Raw genomic sequence first — 21,731 nt, 5'->3', positions numbered from 1 at the left:
AAGGACAATAAGGTTTGACTACATTACTGTATAGACAAAACTCAATCTATCACCATGTGGAGTAGTCATATGTGAAGAAATTTGAAAAATAATATACTAGAGTGAAGGAACGAGTTAAACAATCTTTTAATTAATTCTTACATGTATACATGAATGTCGCATCAATACAAATTATATTTTAAACTAATTGCAATTCTAAGCTAGCTAATGATTCAGTACTATCTTATTAGGGTTTAAGTTTTGTTCTCCCTTTTTAAATCTTTTAATCTAGTACTAAGGACTTATAATTAATTGTTAAAATTGCAATCTAATTTTTAATAGATTTTAAAAATTCTTATGGTTTAAAATAAATTTCACATAAAATATTATTCTTCAATGAAATTGTTATTAAACTTATCAGAACAAAGAATGAGTTGATTGATTGCATACAAGATGGCATCCCTTATAATATTATTCTTTTATGAATACGAAATAATGTGTATACTTTCTTTTATGAATACGAAATAATGTGTATACTTAATCAACTCGCCTTTACATAAATAAGTATAATGATATCTTCATAAAACATTATAATTTAATAAGGAAGTATAATTCAATTGATTAAATTTAGTGTGTGTGAGTTATTGATTTATTATAAAATTATTGATATCCGTCTTCGATTTCTATAAATAAATAAAAATAATAATATTTTATGATAATATTTTACGTGAAATTTATTAGAGAAGCCTATTTTTAAAAATATTTAAAAAAAATAGACTCAATCTTACCAACTAAGTGAGTCCTCAATTCTTGATTAAAAATTTTCAAATGTGGAGTAAAATTATAGTAAGGTAGCATTGTTTTCTTTTTCTTAAAAAGAAAAGTTAAGTTAAAGTATATATTTTTAAAACCTCTTAAAAAGTTAAACAAAATAATTTTTATAAAAAAATAAGTAGTAGCTTTATAAAAAAAAAAATCCCAATCTTGACCAGGATAGGACAAACCTTATGAACTCAATCCCATAGCCCGAGTAGTCTATGATTCAATGTACACTTATGTCAACTAGAGAACCACACCACCTCAGTATCACCTTTGAAACTTCTCAATTCCTCATTTGTTACATGAAAAAACTATAGATCACTAGAAGAACTATAGTCATTCAATGGTTCCCTCAACCATTTGACCTAAATAGATATGCACCTAATCTAGCAGTTACCACTTCAAACCTATAAATACTATACCTCTTTTTATAATTAGGTATTATTTTCCTTCAAAAGCCAACAACGAGTCTCCAAAGTTTGGTGACTTGATCATGCAACATTTGAAAGTTGATGCATTTCCCCACAACTTTGATGACAAGGGCATCTTGCCATGGCAAGCATAGTCCTTTAAAGACAAAAGGGTCAATGATCACTTTTGAGTCTATTGTCATCCTTGAACTTTATCCTAGCTAGATTATGCTTTAGCAAATCAACAGAAGGTCTAACAGGAGCTTTTTCTTTGCTCTGCATAACCTTCTCCTTCAAGAACACATTATTCTGAATAAAACTGCCTCCACCGTTATTTGGTAGCTCGTTTCCAGAACTTGATCCACTCGCAATACTTGCAGAGAAGACAAAATATTTGTGACTCTCAACCCTTTATATATAATAAAGCTTATAATGTGATAGGAAAAAAATAAAAATATTAATAAGTTATATAAAATTATGAGTGGTTTAATATCACTATTAACTTAATCACTTAAGTTGTCACTATGCAATAGTCTTACTATTGTTTATATATATATATATATGTTAAATTCTTAATAATCTGATCTTGGTCCTATAGATTTATTTAATTAACAATATTATTATGCATATTTATTTTTATTAAGTTACATAAATAAATAGCCTAATCTATCATGTTTAATAAACTTTTTGATAAGCCTAAATATAGTGTATTTAAATAAATAAGCTTATTTTAAAATTCAAGTCCAACCTTTCTACTAAAGAAGGAAGCCAAGCCATAAGTCCCACTCCTAATGTTAACGTAAAATAAATTATATTTTTGTTTTATATATAAACCCACTCTTAGTTGTGTTTGATATGTTCCTGTAAAAAAAAAAAATTGTTTCATATGTCAAATATCCAGAGTTTTGTATGCGGATAATTAGTTACTGTAGCGGCCTCCAGTGACTTAGCGCCTGTGGCCTAATCGATAAGGCGTCTGACTTCTAATCAGACGATTGTGGGTTCGAGTCCCACCAGGCGTGTCACTCATTTGTTTTCACAACTCACAAGCACAACATATTAATACTACTTATAAGCACTATGTCCATCCATTAAAAAAAAAGTAAATTTTGGAGTAACTTTTCTAATCTAATTCAATTAAAAATTAATATTTGGACTAACTTTTATTTTATTTTAACATGAAAAAATGGAGTAAAAATTCTTTAAAAATTAAAAACTTTATTTCTTTATAAAAGAGATAGACAGAAAAATTTATAAAATTAAGAGAAAAAATCATGAAAAATGTAAAAAAAAAATAGCTAAAGAATCGTGATCAAAACAGAATGTATTTAAGGCTCTAAATGAATGTCTTAGACAATTTATAAGTTATATAAAGGAAAAAAATTATATGAACAAATAAAATTATCGTCACAAATAATGCGACACGTGTCTATTAATTAAATTTTTAGATTTAATTTTTAACTTAAATATAAAGATATAAAATTATAATTAGAAATATCATTTTATCTTAAAATAAATCGGTCAAATAAAAAATTAATTAAATATCAAATAACAAACTTCATATACTAAAAAAGAAAAAAGAAAATTTCACGTTGGAAGAACAACTATTAGTGGAAACCAGTATCTTTTATGCGAGTGCTTCTCTGCAAAAAGGAAAAAAGCAAACAGGAAATTCATAAGAAATGATATCATCAAAATCATTACATCTTTATATATAATCTTAATTACTTTGATCCTTTTTTTTGAAGCTCCGCCACTGATGAGACTAGCCATTTGTCAAAGTCATGCATCATGGTTTAATTCCTCACCAAACTTTGCATTTTAAGCACAGGTACTGTATATTACGGAAAGGGTTGTGAACAACACCCAATACAAAGTCGCAACATATTTGAAAAAATGTATTTTTAGTTTCCGTAATTTAATGTTTTAGTAAACTAATATACATAATATTTGAATAACAAGCACATATATTGTCAAACACGTAACTGATCCAACGACGTATTTTACCTTACTACGTAATTAAAAGGCCGAGTACTGGTGTCTTCTTTAAAAACAAATTTTTAGAGAGTAAAAGTGATAAAAGAGATGTTAAAGCTAAAGAAAAGAACATAAGTAATAAAAAAATAAAAATAAAACAACTTATAAATGTTCTGAATTTTTATTTTTAAAAACTAAAATAAAGATGTTTGTTCTGAAAAGAGTTTTCAAAACTACTTTTATGAGTCTTATCAAATAAATTCTTTTATTTCATTTTTATTTTAAAAAAGAATTTTTCAAAAAACACGAAACAAGTATGCTATTTTTTTCTTTTATTTATCTTTTATTTAATTATTGATTCACTTCATTTTAGCATATAAAAAAGATAAATTATTTATATATTAAACAATTTAAAATTTATTTTATATTCTGTAAGACTCGTTGATTGAAAAATATTTAGTAAAACTCAAAATTTATCTAATCAAAATACATTAAAAATGTGTCAAATAATATATTTCAATATTATATTCATAATTCAAATTTAAATTAGAGACATGAAAACATCTATAATAGTTTTGGTGATCGGTTAGTGGATCACTGGATTGCCAATTGCATCAAATTCCTGTTATTTTTTCATGAGGAGGAGAAATTAAGCAGGTCATAATATACATATTGTCCCGAGTAAGTGTAAAAAAGTGTCTCGAAGATTAATTCTATAATCAATTCTAAAGATTAAAATTTATAAAAGTATCTCAAAGTCTCATTTTTTTAAGGATCTCGAGATCCTGTTAAAAAGTTAAAAATCTTAATTATATTTATTAAAAAAACAAATAATGTATTGAAGGTTAATCATTCATACATTCAATTAATTAGAAGTAAAATAAAAAATAAAATAATTTTTTCCATCTTTTAAGATAATCGAGTCTGACATTACTCTTTTAAAATATATGTTTAATTCATTTAATTTAACACCATTAAATTAAATTAAAGTATACTCTCATTTTTTGAGAGATGTAAATGTCATATTATCCTCTCCTCTTATACGGTCTAATCTATTAATACCATTAAATAATTAAAAGCACAAGAGAAATTATAACTAAATAATAAAAATTGATAATAAAAAACAACAAAGCATAACATCGTAATTGTTATTATTAGGATAAGTGACCTATTTCATCAATGAAAGTGTTTGGTATGGTTACATTAATTCTTGAAATTAAGAAAATTCAAAATAGATTATTCAAACTGTCACATGTCAATCATGTTAGTTTAGTTTTTAGAGTACCTCTATTAATGTTAATGTTCAGGCCAACATAACACGACATTTGTATGATTAATAGTAGAACCATTTAAATTTAGTTCCTAAACATAATCATTTATTATAATTTTATTCCTTAAAAATGCTTTAAAGATATCAATTAAGTCACATGTGCATGTAGATTATAGCATAGACGTCACCTTTATATTATCTCAGAATTTCATTCCTTTTTCCGCATTTTCTTTAATTCCCTTCCTCCGAGACACTTAACAATTCATCTTCACTTTCATTGCTACTGTCTATCTTCTAAGGCCACCATTTAAAATTTTAAGCATGTGGAACCACACCGATAAATTTAATTTTAAATTAAATTAATAATTATAAAATTAATTTTGATAAAAATAAAAATTACTCTTGCTTCAATTCCATTATGATTTTAGCATCATAATTAATTTTATAATAATTTTAAAAACAATTCAAACATATCAGATTTGATCAAAATCAAAATTAATCCATATCACTATGATTTAGTATGATATAGAGACTATCCAAACACATTGAAACATATACAAACAAAGTTGGCTGGTTAAAATCCTAGCACGATAACTTTGTTACATTGGTTCTTGCTACAATTAATATACAAAGTACTTTTACAACGATTTTTCGCTACGTGTAAAAGATAACTTTTCTAAATCGATTTCAAAACTATTCTAAAAATATACTCACTATCTACCGATGTTGATTTGACACCCCTTAAAATCGATCTAAAAAAATAAAACCAGCAAATATAAAAATCCCTTTTTCGTGCCAGTAATTAGGAAACTACTTCAATGGATGGTTAACCAAATGAATTTCTTCCACGCAAGAAACAAGTTGATCATCAAATAATATATTGTATCTCAATCTTTTAAACTTCCTTTACATCTCATAAATTAGTAGGTCCCGGACTCCAAATTTCTGTAATCGTCCGCACTATTTGAATTGACTCACTAGCAATTAATAGCCTAAGAAGGGCTACGGTGCTTTTGTCTTTCATCTTAAATAATAACACGTATTTGTGTTTTTACATCTCACTCTTAAAACACCTTTTAATAACAACTTATGTTAACAGATGGCGTCATATATTAATTAAATATTCATTGTTGCTTTGCATCCTTTAACAAAAACATGAATAATGTGAATAGGTGATGTTTGGTGGTCCGGGGAATACAACATTGGAAAAGTGGCGTCAGTTTATACTTATCAAATAATTAATTAGTAGAGTGATGTGATGTACATTTCCAACTGTAAGCAGGAACATGAGCATTCAAGTACTCAATATAATAATACCTTTCTTTCATAGAAAATGTTAATGGACTCCCGCTATATATTTATACCTCTCTTTCTCTCTCTACCATACTCTTCAACTCTTCTCTTTCATTCGTCATTATCGTCGGTGCTGGTGTATCCGGTGAATACCACCATCGCTACAATTCTTCCTCTCTCTCCGCATCTTCATTTTTCCATATCAATAACTATGTGTTTTCCTTTCTGAAAGGTATCTCTGCGGCAAAGCTGTTGGCCGAGAATGGCGTAAAGGATCTTGTAATCCTGGAGGCTTCAAACTGTATTGGCGGTAGGATTCGGAAGGAAAACTTCGGCGGTGTGTCCGTCGAACTCGGAGCTGGTTGGATTGTCGGAGTTGGCGGCAAAGAGTCCAATCCAATTTGGGAACTCGTCGCTGAATATGGCCTTCGAACATGCTTCTCTGACTACACGAATGTGCCATACAACATATATGATCGCAGGCGAGACTCTATTTCTTTTTCCATTTTTTTGCTTCTGTTGCTCTGCCGATTGCTCTGTTCCATAATTCCTGTTATCGGTTAGTGTATAACCATTTTTTCCTGAAATATATTTGCCACGACGAGTTCATTCCAGTGGAAAGATATTTTCGAGTGGAATCGCTGCGGACTCGTACAAAAAAGCTGTGGACTCGGCAATTCGAAACTTAACGAACCAGGAAGAAGCCGATCGCCAAGGCAATAGCTCCAAAACAACTGAACCACCTTCGTAAGTGCAATTACTAGTCCTTTTCAACCACAAAACGATTTGGTGAATAAATGTGGTGTGATTGTGACCATAAATAACATGAACCAATATTTCCGAACTCTTTTTTGTTTCGCTTTATTAGGTCGCCATTAGAGCTAGCAATTGATTTCATCCTCCATGATTTTGAAATGGCAGGTCAGTTCAAACCTCGCAACTCACTTTGAATTAAATTAAATAGTGAGTTGGTTTATGGATGTCTGTTCTGAAACTGTGAAAGTTGTGGATGCAGAGGCAGTACCGATATCTACCTTTACAGCGTTTGGCGAAAGGGAATTTTTGGTTGCGGATGAAAGAGGTTTTGATTATTTGGTATATAAAATGGCTGAAGATTTTTTGTTGACATCTGAGGGTAAAATACTGGACACTCGTCTCAAACTCAACCATGTACGTAATGTTGCTTGCTTCCTAATCTTGACCTTTTATCTAATGAACCAGTTAGCTATAATATTTCTATCGGTCAATGCCTATGCGCCGAGTCCATGAGCCATCTAGTACTAGTAGTAGTGGTGGTGTAACCTACTTTCTTCAGGGTAATAATGGGTTGGTCCGTTACATTATCTTTATACGCCTACTCCGGGGCTTCTTCTCTGCACTCTAGTCCACATCGTAACCCAATAACTTTACTATTTTATTTTATTTTTCTGTTACTTAAGCTCGTTGACACACTTTTTGAGTTACAGGCATGATGAGTCTTCAGGATACACTTGTCTATTGAGTTATCTTAGATATATCATAAATATTTGATTAAAAATATAATGTTTTATGAACACCTGCATCAAACTTTTTTTACTGTCATTATTTACTAAAGTATCATTTTATACATTTTATTTTTAGGTAAAGTGATAGCAACACCCTGCAACTTTCAAACATAAAACTATTGATGAAATATTCAAGTATATTTAGTAATGACAAATAATACATATAATTAGTAATATTTTTATTACAAAGATTTTTGTACACAAATTAAATTACTGTAAATGTTGAGCAACTAATTAATCATGGTGGAAAATAAAAAAGCAAAGTTAAAAAAATTTAACAAAACTTTTAATTTTTAGTTTAAGAAGTTTTTCACCAAAACAAATATATCTTCATGGTGTTCGAAATTTCCTTCGCTACATTCTGACCAAGAATAAGATTTCTTGTTTGTATAGTAAAAGAATGGTTTTGTTAACCATTGATTTCAAAATTGAAAACTTTTAGTGAAAATAAAGTTTCTTTATAAATTTTTAACATGTTAAATAAATTTTATACATAAGAGAATTTTAATGAGTGTCCAAGATATTGTTATGTAAGCAAAAATAAAATATGCTTTACAAGGGTTAAGTTGCTTTGTCATTTCATTTTAAATAATAACATGGGTGTGTTTCAGAGAACCTGCATGTCTCTTAAAACATCTTTTAATAACAGCCTATACTAACAAGTGTCGTGAGATATTAATTAAAGAAATAAAATAATATTTGTTGTTGCTTTGCATCCTTTAATTCAACTTACCTCATGTAACTTTGCACTGATGTTGTGCATGCAGGTGGTCCGGGAAATAGAGCATCGGGGAAGTGGCGTTAGGGTGATAACAGAGGATGATTGCATTTATGAAGCAAATTACGTACTTGTGTCCGTTAGCATTGGGGTTCTCCAAAGCAACCTTGTTGCCTTCCATCCACCCTTACCCGTATGTTTTGTCTATACTTTATTTTCTTTTGTCCTCTATAGTACAGTACTTTATTTTCTTTTGTCCTCTAGTACAGGTACAGGTGCCCGTACATTTGTATTTGATAGTATTTTCATCTTCTAGACGTTAATAAAATTAAATGGAATATCTAGTCTAGAGTGAGCTTTTGCTAATATGTAGTTCTTTCCATTCTATTTAAGATATTTAATTGGTCATGGTCCCATAGTCTAATGTTATTAGAAAATCAAATATATTAATACAATTAAGGATAACTAGGCCTTGCATTAAACTGGACTCTATGGTTAATGATGTCAGGAGATAATTTTTCAAGATCAATGATCAAATGTTGATACATCAACAACTTGTTGCTAGTATTTGTTATTCGTGGATTATGATATGTTATACATAAATTATTATTTTCAGTCTTCAAAAAATAAATTATTATATTTATCTTTTATTTATAAAAATTGGTTAGTTACATGATTTGTCTTTTAAAAAAGTCATCTTCTTTTAATTTATTGATTATAAAAATAAGGATTATATATAATGCATTTCAGTAAATAAAAGAGAAAAAATAGTTATCGATTTAATTTTTAGAGACTAAAAAATGAATATTACCTTATCGATAAGAACTAAAAATATGTTTAACCCTATTTTTTTTATGAAATATCTCAAAAAACTTCAAATATTTAAATTTAATAAATGGATAATGTAAAAAAAAGCTACTTATAGTGTAATTTTTTAATTAATTTTTAACAATGATCAACAAATCATTTATGATACTACATATAGTGCGACAATAAATTTTTATAACAATATAAAACATAATACACATGCATTATAACAATAAATTTTTAAGTATTTGTTGTCTGAAAAAATGCATTAAAAGTGCTCTTTTCACACACTGATATTTTTTTAATTATAAGTATTAGAGAATGTATTGTCATAACAGGAGCACTCCTCCAAGTGACTTTGCATTTAATTTAGAATTTAAATAGCATCATATGAAGTTGTTCTTTTGCATTATATATGTCTATTTTGTTGAGACACTTATAATGCAAAAGAACTGTTTATAAATGGATCTTCCCCACGAACATCATTGAGACACTTTGTCTGAGCCTGCTTAGTTGTCAAAGTTTCCCTTCAATTAATGACATTAGTTTTAGTTGGTTTTACTAAGCAAAACTTTGACTTATTCAATAATTACACAGAGATGGAAATTAGAAGCCATAGAGAAATGTGATGTAACCGTGTACACCAAAATTTTCCTGAAGTTTCCATATCAGTTCTGGCCAAGTGGACCCGGAAATGAATTCTTCATATATGCTCACGATCAAAGAGGCTACTACACATTTTGGCAGGTTTGTTTGAAAATTTTCTCTATACTATGTTGTATTCATACTATTTTGTTTCTCTTGCATTATATGTCCATGCTGCTTCTCATCGTGAAGTTGTTTGGTGCTATTCAGTAGGTTGATCAATGAATAAAATTCTTTGAAATTGGCGAGTTTACTGCACATTGCATGTTGCATTGCATGTAATCATGAATACTCCAAGTTCTGTGGCAAATAATGTGAATTAAAAAAACATGACAATTAAAATATATATTTCTTTCCAACACACAAGATAAGGAGAAATTGCCCAGTGTTATGTGAAATTTAAAGTACTATCCTCTTAAATAACACTAGGACTCAATGTGAATATACATATCTTTAGTCTAATTGGAGAGATAGCTTATCATGTTCCTAATCCCATTCCCTAATTTACGCAAGGTGTCTTTTTAATGTTCTTTTTCTGAAGGTGATGTTTTGATATTTTAGAAGTGTGTGCGTTAATAAATATTAAATACTACTTTTGCAACTACTTCCGTTGTCTTGTTATGCTAATATCAATTACATCCTTGTAGGGATGACACGAATATAATAGTTTTTTCTCCTTGTCCTTGTTTGTGTTGAGTGATTCATTATCCTTCTAGGTTGTGGGGAATAACGTTTGGTATCCTCTTTGGAGTTATCTGTACAAGTTTCGTAATGGGAACTACTTACCAGCCATGATTGATTTCTTTTCCGTATAAAACAGCATGAAATATAACAGAAACATATGCACGCATGTATAGACAAAATCACACGCATAAACATGGATGCACAAAATCACACAAAATTTCACGCTCAGACTCCTGCAGATAGACATGCATGCCATACAATTTAAATTTTTTTCAAACTATGAAATAGTATTTTAATACAAAATGAATTTTACAATGGGAAAAAAAATTGACATTTGTAGCCATTATATAATTTCATCATAGTATATATTTATTTTTGCTTTTGGGACATATAAATAGAGTGATAGAAGAAATGCAATGATTCATAAGATACGAAGAAATAAAGAGGAATACTATTGAAGTAGGTACCTGATAAGCAGAGGTTCCTAAACCGAAAACAAAGTCAAGAGGAAAATCATCTCTGCTATAGTTATCAGCGCCGAGCACTCCCACCACCAAGTTCACAAGTAGTGCTAAGAAACTCACTATGAAAACGTTGATCATCAACCTCGTTTGTGGTGGTTCCATCATTCATAGATACATGCATGTTCGTTTTAATTTTCTTCTTTCGATGGCATCTTAGGACTTCATTTATTACGTGTAGAGACGGAGAATGTCATCATCTAGAATCGAATGTGCCAAAAAGGCCTAGTACTCCCACCACCACTTTTACTGCAGTAGTTGACATGGTAACATAACTGTCAAAATTCACAATACTTTGTCATTTACACTACATTGTTTCTAAAAATTAAATGTCTCATCGACAAAACTGACATGAAATGAACAATTCATAATCTCTTTGTTCACTCTGAAAATAATCATGGACGTTTGTTGCTTTAATTACAAGGAAAAAATCACAGTCCAAATTGACAATACTCTGCAATTTGCACACGTCTCTAAAAATTAAATGTCTCACCTGCAAAACTGACATGAAATGGACAACTCATTATCTCTTTGTTCACTCTGAAAATCATCATGAACGTCTGCTGCTTTAATTACATGGGAAAAATCACCGTCCAAATTGACAACACTATGCATTATGAGCTGTCCATTTCATGTCAATTTTGCAGGTGAGACATTTAATTTTTAGAAATGTGTGCAAAACTGACATGAGATGGACAACTCATAATCTCTTTGTTCACTCTGAAATTATAATGGACGTCTATTACGTCACTTACTAGGAAAAAAGAAACATTGGATTTCAATACACATCAATGTAGCAGAATACTCATACAACTATAAATAACACAACACACACAATACTAACACATAATCTCACACAACATAATTTCACAAACCAAATTTAATCTTATTACTATGTCATTTTTGGGAGAAACAAGTCGTCAGACCATTGCTAACTCCAGATTAACTTTTATTTTTCTAAATGAATCAATCACTCACAACCAAACTGGTGTTTATTTTCAAAGTCTCACTCCAACACCAATGCGAGTTCCTAAAGACTGTTCCTTTGATACACTCAAGCGTAGAATGCATAACACCCTTCAACTAACCAACGATCAATTACTAAATGAAATCTACTACCGACAACCATTCATAGATGCAGGTCCACAATATTTTTTTTCAATCTCTACAATTGAAAAATGATGATAATGTTTACACAATGTTAATGTGAACAATACTCGTGTGTTGGTCCTATAGAATTATTACGTATCATTATTAGAACACCGGATGCTATAATAAAAAAATCAACAAAACATAAATTTAATTACAAAATTACATATAACATAAATACAAATTTATACTATAATTTTATCCAATTTTTATATTTTTCTTCATATTTATATTTCTCTTTAAAAAAATTACAAAATAATTTTTCTAAAATTAATTTATTAAATAAATAATTTTAAAATCTATTAAAAATAATTTTACATAATATAATATTTAATTTTAATTTATAATAAATAATAAATAAATAAAAGAAAAAAAACTAAGAAGTCGGGGTGGCCAAAACCCAAATTTGTGTCATGAAATTATCCTCCTGCATCACTGTAGATCCCATTCAATAAAAATCTTATTTCTTGTCATGTAACAAAGAATTATACCATTTTTTTAGAATTGACATGCATATACTTAACAATAATGGCAATTAGCACGAGCAAACAATGACTACTTAGTGAGGCTAATGTTAGTTTGTATTCTCTATTTAAAATATTATGTTAGAATTTAATATTTTTTATCATATATTTTTATGCTTACTATAATTATTTTTATAAGAGTTTGAATGAATCTAATACATAATCCTTGCCTTCTACTTTTTTATTCTTTTAATTTTTATTCTTTTATTTAAACTTGACGAAATCAGCATAATATGTAGTAATATAATATGAAAAAGCCACAATATTTTTTAACTATTATTGTTATTTAGAAATGATATAAATAAATCTGATGTATAATCAAGTATAAAAGTTAAATGTGTTATAGCACTAAGAAAACAGTATGTTATAGGAGTTATGAAATAAGAAGAAGAAAAAAACAAAATAGAAATCAAATTTAAATTATGGAATTACAAATAAAAACTTTTTAATACAATAAAACACTCAAATGCAGAATATCCATTTATTACATTATGTCAATAAAAATATAATAAGCGTTTAATGGATGAATTTGGCCGTAATTTGTTGCAAATACTATTGATTAAAATATAAAGTTAACTTGCCGAAATCATCATCATGATAAAAGCGTGTCATTTAATTGACCCAATTTTATAAAAATATCAACTACGACAACTTTATTACTCTCCCTTGTATGTTACAAAAAGGTAAAGAAACTTTGATTCATCATCAGTGACCAAAGAAAGACATGGTATCTCTTTAAATCTTAATATTTAACTTGCTGCCACCCAAAACTGTTGGAGATAGATAAATATTTTATATTTATTGGAATTGAGATAAATAATATTTGAACTTAAAAATTATATCAACCTTCTTGATGCATATGAATGAGACTTCTTGCAGCATTGTTGAATATATCAGATTGAAATATTGCCTTTGCCTAGACATGCTGGTTCCAAAAAAAGTTATCTTTCCTCTTTCAACTCTCCCCTTACTGCTCCCATGCAACAACATTTTTTGAGCTCGTTGCTTTGCTGAAGGCAGCTCCCTTACTATCCACATAAAATACACCATTCTCTGATGTCCATTAGCCCAAAATATAAAATGAAAGAAATGAATATATTTATATTATAATTTAATATAAGTTTCAATTTTATTTTATGCATAAAAACATATTTTTGAAGTATTATAATTATATTTTTAGTTAACTTTAAACTCTTGAAATTTTTTATTTATTGATAAATTATTTTCATCATATTTTTATTTTCAATTATTATATTTTTTATATTATATATTCTACTATTAATCTTATATTATATCTTAAAATATTTTTTATCGAGATTAAAATAAAGTAAAAAAAACACACTTAAGTACGTTAAAATAAATCATATAATATAAAATTATTCAAAAGTTAATAGAAAATTAAAATAAAATAAATTTAACATTTATTATTATCAATTTGGTGAAATATAATAATATAAAAAACGTGTACGAGGAATGAGTGAGAAAAATAAATAAATAATAAATCTGTTTTATTTAAAAAATGTAATAAGAAAATTTAATAAATACTTTAAGAATAAAAGGGAATAAAATATAAAAATTAGAAGTTAGGAATTAACGTATTTAAAAACATTACTTTATTAAAAAATGATAAAAATTAGTAAAAAAAATTATTTATCAAATAATCAAATAAATTTTTCAACTCATAAAAAAAATTGAAATTAGTTAAAATAACTAAACATAGTCATAATCTCTTTTAAAAGCATTACAAATTAATTTGGAAATAGCAAATAAAAATATTGAGTATACAAATACTACAAATAAAAGGAGAGTAATTTAATATGATTGAGAGAGAATTTTTTTTTCAAAAATAATATGCGAAATTAATGTAATTTAGAGGAAAGGGCAAAAGTAATATTGAAATTATCAAATTGAGAGAGTGAAAATGATGAAAGCTTTTACTCTAAATTACATTTCACATATTACTTTTAGTAAAATATCTTCAGAAAAGGAATATCTCTTTTAAACATTACCAATATTTGAGAGGAATTTTGCCCGGGCAGCTAGGCTCCCTCCACATAAATTCTTATTTTATGTATGTATACAAGGAAAAGTAAGCATAGCTAATAACACCACTAAGCATGATCTTGTGAAAAGAAATTAATAAAGAACCTACTCAAATAATTGGGAAACAAAAACAAGTGATGGATCCTTCTCAAGTTCAATAGTTCCAACTATAGAGGTCCTTCTACCCTTCAAAAACCGGTTGTACCATTTTGCAGAGAGCTTTGGGTATCTCTTCAACTCTGGATCATCCCTATCAACGTAGTATAGGCCAAAGCTCGACTTGTATCCATCTAGCAACTCGAACAAATCCAGGAAAGACCATGCAAAATACCCCTTTATATTTGATCCATCTCTGAGAAAATTTGGCAAGATATAGAAGATCAGAGAACACATTAGAGGTGTTTATGTGGACACTTTCAGGAAAAGAAAATGTTGTATTAAGTTCTAATGATAACCACTTTGTTCTTTCTATTTCAAGAATTTGTATTTTTTACGTGTCAGTGTATGTTCTGGTTTGATTAATTCTTTGAGTAAGTCCCTTCTCAAGATCACTACAGAAATTAAAAACTTCATATATATAACAATATAGTTCAATAGATTTGTTATCCATAATTTAGATTCCCAAGTCATCCACAAAACTTTTGGAAGTGATTAAGAAAATATTTTTTTGATGTGTTGCATGAACTAGAGCAGGACTACAAACCTTAAGGCATCAAGCACGCTACCAATATATCCATGCAAGTATTTCACCCTTGTCACGTCTTGCAGTGACGAATTACTTGCTGTCCGTTGACCTAACAACCCAAAATTTGATTCATCAGTAACTCAGCCCATTTAAGCTCGCAATGTTCCACACGAGCACCCTAGCTATCATCAGCAGAACTTCCTAATAATTTACCATTGGTACATGTACTATAAGTATACTGTATGGTTGAGTTCAAATTCCATGCAACTTAGGATGGCCATACATAGGAAAATACAAGTTAATAGCAATATGCTACTAACTAATGACATTGTTGGATACATGTATTAATGAAGTGGGAAAAGGTTATAAGAAAGAATTGACATGATTGAAACATTAAATGCTACCAAGTTGCTTTGTCTATTAGGTACATCAAAACTCTGACTCCAATTTAATATTCAACCCTCATAACAACTAGAGATGATTTTACTACAAAATATCCACCGGAATTATGTAATCTTCTTCAACTGTTACTCACTTTTGTCATTATGTAACACTGTCATTTGGGAGGGGGTCATAGGAGGGGAAAACAAACCCACGCACACACATATAAATATATATATATATATCTATAGAGAGAGAGAGAGAGTGAGAGAGAGAGAGAGAGAGAGACCATTTTCATGAATAAATATAGGAGGATTCCCATAAAGGAGCTTGAATTTATTCAACTCTTGACGCAAACCCCACGGTGTTATAAGGTACTAATCAATCAAGTAAAGCCAGTTAGTCATACAATGAAGTAATCTAAAAAATTGAACGAATTTATTATAAGACAAATAATTTTTATTTTATTGTTACCTCTTCATTTGAAAACAGATCCTCTCCAACTGCAAAATCAAGAAAGTGATGAGGCATTACATTACTTAGAAATGGATGAATCAGGCAATCGAGTTCATTGAAATTGATAAATTTAAGTTATTCTACAACATTGTTCACATAATTCCCCAAAACCTAATTACTGAATAAATAATGCATTTGGTTTTTTTTCATGTTTAAGATATTAAATACATTTATCTTTTTATTTAAATTTTTCAGATAAAAAGTATCAAGAGATTATTAGGTTATTGTAGAGGGATATTACATTCTTGTTAGAAATTGAGATGGTAAATGATGTGTAAGTTCAACAGATTGGAAATTTCATAATGACGATGAAAAGGCGTCGTGAATTCAATTTCCACAGCAATCTTATATGACCAACTTTAATTTTTTTACTAAATATATTATCCTTAAACTTAACGAAGTACATACAGATATTTGCCGCCATGTCTGCAGTGAAATCTCTCAGTTGGTTCTTAAGGGCGTCAGAATTGTCTGAGACATTGAGATTGGTGTAGTGAATTACGCCTATGAAGTCAAATGAACCCTTAACTTGTTTAGATTCATGATTTGTGAAGGCCGGAATTCTTTCACCTGCATTTGTCTTCATGGAAATGGGATAGTCTCCATATTGCAGGGGTTCCATAATCCTGCAATATTAAAACAGGCTTATAATTAAATCTGCCATTCTTCAGCTATGTGTATGTCCTATGAAAGAAAGCAAGCTTTAGTGCCTTTAAGGAACTGAAGAAAGAATAGAATAGCAGAAAGTTTAATGGATAAAACTTCATTTATATATATTCTTCTGTCTTAAGAGAACAAATAAGGAACACAAGGGGTAGAAAGAACTAAGAAGTAAAACTAACCAATTGTAGGGTCTGTAACTTACCAACCAACAAAAAAATCACGGGCTCGTTGAGATGCTACCCTGTCTTTTTCTGTATTTGTTTGAGGAAAAATCCCAAACGTGTAAATAGAGATACCAACAAATCCATGTTGTTTGTCCTGCAAAGCCACTTAAGTTACTTAGAAAATGGGAACATTCTTTGCTATCAGTGTCCGTATGAGAAGAATAAATGTCAAAAATATTAAGATTGAGAAGCAGATAAGGATCCTAAGTTTATAAGTTTAATTTTTATGCGTGCATAAAACCTATTACATTGTCCGCTAATAAAAAAATTATAACATCACTTTTAAGCTAGTCGGAGTAAGTAAAATCTTAATTAACAAACTTATGAAACATAATAATATGTAATTGGATAACATTACAAAAACTCATTACACTAACATTGCAAAGACTATTTTTTTAAGTTTAATGAAAAGTATATAAGTGGCTTAAATACTTTTTTACTTATTGTAACTCAGCAGTTTTTTATAATTTTTTCGTCCTTACAAAATTATTTTTTTATTTTTAGTTTTTGTAACTTATGTTTGTTTTATTTTATTTTTTTATAAGGTTTTAGAAAATGTATTTTCACATTTCAAAATATTATCTTAAAAGAGTCTTTTAAGGATTAATAATAAAACAAATATAATGTATAATAATTAAAAATAAAAAAATAATTTTACAAGAACCAATAGGAAAAAACACTAAATGAGAAAGAATAAAAATATATTTAAACCCATAAATTGAAGCTTTTGGCATTTAAACATATATATGTAAGATTAGGTGATATACCCTATATTTTCTCCAGTACAATCTAGCAGCTGAAGAATGTGATAACAAAATATGATGAACAGCCAAGTAGGGTTCATATGTTGAGTTGCCCATTGTGTCGTTTGTAGCACAAAATGGGGGAGAACATCGTCGAGGTGGGCTGTTTCCCTGATCATAACCACCTAAGGCGAAAACATTGGGCTCATTTACAGTGGTCCAATACAACACTCTGTCACCAAACTCTCTAAAACATACTTCTGCGTAGTATGTGAAGTCTCTTCTGCATTTATATCCAAGTAATTTATCCATTAGTATTTCTCGATTTTGTGCATGATTTAATAATATAAGGAGCTTGTTTGCTAGGCAAAAGTTAACGCATGCACACCCATTTGTTAGGATAGCTACAATTTCAATATGCGGTGCAGGGGATTTTCATGAATTAATTTTAGTATAGGAGATATAAGGTTTACTAGTTAAAGGATGAAGAGAGGGAGAGATAGGTCGAGGTTTCAAATTCTTCCAGTAACAAAAATTAATGAATTATAGTACAAGAGATCAGGAACACACATGATGTCACGACTAATCCATCCTCCATATTCATCTTCAAGTACCTGTGGAAGATCAAAGTTGTGTAGCGTGGCATGTGGTTGGATTCCTGCTCCACGGAAATAGGGAAATATATCAGTTTTTTTATTTGGAGTGAATACGAGGCATGATTAATTTTGTAAGCTAATTAAGAAACTCGTATTTAATTAAGTTTAACCATTGCTGATAAGTTCGTTGATGAGATTGTTGTAGTACTGTAATCCTTTGGGATTGACGGGTCCTCTGCCATCTGAGGAGAAACAAAAGCATTTTCTTAAGTGTTGAGAAAGCTTTTACCCTAAAAAGAAATATAGATACATAAAATTCCAAGAGTTTGCGTTCAATATTACAGTACTTGGTAACAATCTTGACCATGAAATCGAAAATCTATAGGCATCAAGCCCTGTTTCCAGCATTAGCTGCACATCTTCCTGTATTATATATTTTCGTGAAAACAATTAATATCTTTTCAAGTCTTAAAGGGCATTATAAGTAGAACAAAATAATGACTAAGCTTGTTTTCTTTGTCCAGCTTATGCCTCAATCTTTTTTATTTTCCACAAATGAGGTGCAGCGTATTCACCTTGTACTTGTGGTACCCATCACAGGCTACATCTCCATTTTCTCCATGGGCATATCCTGTTCATTAAAAATAATTGCATGAGACCCACGTTTCCTAAGTAAATGATCAGTAAACATGACATGCATCAGTGCTACGAACAAAAAGTAGTAATTTAAGATTTTGGAGGAATGAAAATTAAAGAATTGTTTTTTACTAAGACCAAAACTAAAATTCACTCATTTTATAGAAATTGAAAACATATTTAATCATATTTTTTAATAGATTTCAGAAGAAATATAATTGTTAGAAAATAAAATTTTCTCTCCTCACTTTCTCAATTAGACATTTATAATATTCTCTTATTTGGATGCGCATTTCACGCACAATTTCCAACTAGCCAAAAACAAATTAGACGGGATGCTAGGTCCTTTTTATAATTACTCTTATCTTTATTTAGATCCTTTTAACAATTTATCCTTTTTAATATACTATCCTCCTTCAAGTCCAATTTATAAAAATCAAATTAGACGGGATGCTAGGTCCTTTTTATAATTAATATTTTTTTTAAAAAGAATTAACACATAAAATGTCACGTTAAATATCTATTTCTTTGAGGAAATTAAGAAATTTTCCAAAATTATCAAAGCCTATAATTGGTAACCACCAACCAGCGTAGGCAAAGGTGTCCCAGATGCTAGGAGTTCTTCCATCTTTGTTAGCAGCTCCTTCCACCTGTTTATAATTTATAATGATTATAACAACACCACTTTATACTATACTATATATTAATCTTTGCACAATACTTGCTAATCGGCTAAATTAAATTGCTTTTGGGACATACAAATAGAGTGATAGAAGAAATGAAATGATTAATAAGATACGAAGAAATAAAGAGGAATACTATTGAAGTAGGTACCTGATAAGCAGAGGTTCCTGAACCGAAAACAAAGTCAAGAGGAAAATCATCTCTGCTATAGTTATCAGCGCCGAGCACTCCCACCACCAAGTTCACAAGTAGTGCTAAGAAACTCACTATGAAAACGTTGATCATCAACCTCGTTTGTGGTGGTTCCATCATTCATAGATACATGCATGTTCGTTTTAATTTTCTTCTTTCGATGGCATCTTAGGACTTCATTTATTACGTGTAGAGACGGAGAAAGTCATCATCTAGAATCGAATGTGCCAAAAAGGCCTAGTGATCCTAGTGGTAGTTGTTGATATTTTATGAGAAATGTTAACATAAAGTCAATTATTGCATGGATTGATGTTGACAGAATTATTATTTTAAATATCTAAATTTACATTAATGTATTTTATGTGGTGTTTGATTTTTCCAATGTATGTATAAAAAAAATTGATTTTTCTGATGTTTGAACACGTGTTGAGAAGGATTAAATCAGTTATATATGGTATACTTTTAATTATTTTTTTTAGTTATTATATTATACATTTATCTGAAGCATTCGTTAGTTTTTGTGATGATTAACTTTTACTAAAAAATTTACTTGTGTTAATAAAATTGTTACTTTATAAATATATTTTGTTATATAAGATTTTTCTAATGTCCGTAAAAAATAATACTATTTTTTAATCTGTGAACACCTGTCAATAAAGGAATTCTATTGTATAATTTTTAGAATTTAAATAATATTTTAATCCCTGTAAAATATAAAATAGTGTGTTTTATTTTAATCTGTTGAAGTTTTTATTTCGTTTTAGTTCTTTAAAGATTTAGTTTTATTGGTTTTAGTTTCTCCTGTTAAATATCTGTGTTAACTGATTGCATAATAATTGACTTTTTGATAACTTCTTAAGTTAGCTTATAATCCATAAGTCTGTTAAAAAAAGTCACATTTAACATTTTTAAATTATTTTTAAATCTTTTATCAATTAGTTTAATATTATTAATTGTTTTAAATATACAAGAATTTAAAAATATAAATGATAAAAAATTACATGTTATTGTCGTGAAACTTTTTAATTACTTGACGAGTTAATGATTTGTTAATATAATTATATAATGTTGTTGCTACGTGACAAAAAAGAGTGAAACCAAAGAACGTTTTAAAAAACAAAAATAAAAAAATCTTATATTTTATATGGACTAAAAACTTATTTAAATATACTTTTATTATTTTTTTATCATTTTATAAGTTCAACTATTTCTATAGAAAAATTTAACTTGTTTGATTACAATTATCATGTAAAAAAAATTGATTCAAAATAATTATCATTTTAATATTTTAATTTAATATTAATTATTTTTTTCATTTATATTCCTTATAATATTAAAGATAGATAACAAAATTTATAAATAAATTAATAATAATATAAGATTAATTTTGTAAAATTATTATTTTTTTCATTTATTTATCACTTTTTTTATATATGTAAAATAACTTAAGAAAACAATTATAATAGGACAAAGGATGATTAAAGGAGAAAAAAAGGTTGTGATTTGATCTTTTCTATTAATAAAACTAGTATTTTAATAAATTAATATTTGTCTATTATAAAAATTAACATAATTCCAGGTAATTTGTAAAGACTCCATTAATATATTTTTTATAAGAATATATTTTTTTCTCTTTTATAACATGATACTTATAATATTTAAACTTTTTCACGTTCTTTCAATGTACAGTGCTGATTATTTTCTTTCACAATAAAAAGTCCGGTAGTCAACATTTCATCCTAGTAATCATCGTCACTTATGTTCCTAAGTTCCAAATGTGACACGCTCGCTACATCATTTTCTGGAATATTTGTTGAAAACATGGAGATGAAAAAGCATGACGGCTTTCATGCCTTTGAGGCAACAACAACCTAGATCCAGGGATGAAAACAAATGTTTATCGTAGATTTTATCTATCATATACACGTCAGGTAATTAAACCTATTTATTATAACTTAAGAGTTTAATTAAGTGTTTATTTCCCCCAACAAATTGTTAGTCGGAGTAGAAGGGAAAAACCGCACCCTC

General features: G+C 28.7%; 2 protein-coding genes and 1 non-coding gene across 4 annotated transcripts; 2 read left to right on the top strand and 1 right to left on the bottom strand.

The window, feature by feature from the left end:
- The first annotated feature begins 2,157 nt into the window (after window positions 1-2,157).
- TRNAR-UCU lies at window positions 2,158-2,230 on the top strand. The gene has a single exon. It is a non-coding gene; the product is annotated as a tRNA-Arg (tRNA).
- Window positions 2,231-5,630: 3,400 nt separating this feature from the next.
- LOC114369377 (polyamine oxidase 1-like) lies at window positions 5,631-11,044 on the top strand. Its single transcript, XM_028326601.1, has 9 exons — window positions 5,631-5,670; window positions 5,786-5,893; window positions 5,981-6,230; window positions 6,364-6,495; window positions 6,617-6,669; window positions 6,764-6,918; window positions 8,060-8,203; window positions 9,415-9,564; window positions 10,610-11,044. Exons 1-9 carry the CDS (start codon window positions 5,631-5,633, stop codon window positions 10,733-10,735), a joined length of 1,158 nt encoding a protein of 385 aa, XP_028182402.1. The 3' UTR covers window positions 10,736-11,044.
- Window positions 11,045-14,298: 3,254 nt separating this feature from the next.
- On the bottom strand, window positions 14,299-19,934 carry LOC114378891 (hydroxyisourate hydrolase). Of its 2 annotated transcripts, XM_028337480.1 has the most exons (13): window positions 19,662-19,934; window positions 19,414-19,477; window positions 18,767-18,822; window positions 18,539-18,614; window positions 18,362-18,433; window positions 18,166-18,253; window positions 17,620-17,878; window positions 16,831-16,946; window positions 16,374-16,591; window positions 15,924-15,952; window positions 15,739-15,826; window positions 15,087-15,177; window positions 14,299-14,735 (listed from the first exon to the last, which is right to left on the bottom strand). In XM_028337480.1, exons 1-13 carry the CDS (start codon window positions 19,821-19,823, stop codon window positions 14,489-14,491), a joined length of 1,566 nt encoding a protein of 521 aa, XP_028193281.1. In that variant the 5' UTR covers window positions 19,824-19,934; the 3' UTR covers window positions 14,299-14,488. The 2 variants fall into 2 exon arrangements, with proteins under 2 accessions (XP_028193281.1, XP_028193286.1); XM_028337485.1 differs by lacking the exon at window positions 19,414-19,477 and having other exon boundaries at window positions 19,662-19,789.
- Between the last annotated feature and the right edge of the window lie 1,797 nt (window positions 19,935-21,731).

Source organism: Glycine soja, chromosome 2 (assembly GCF_004193775.1).
Source record: "Glycine soja cultivar W05 chromosome 2, ASM419377v2, whole genome shotgun sequence".
Classification (NCBI taxonomy): Eukaryota; Viridiplantae; Streptophyta; class Magnoliopsida; order Fabales; family Fabaceae; genus Glycine; species Glycine soja.
Note: the sequence above shows the minus strand (reverse complement) of the source record. Positions and strands in the feature narration are given on the sequence as shown.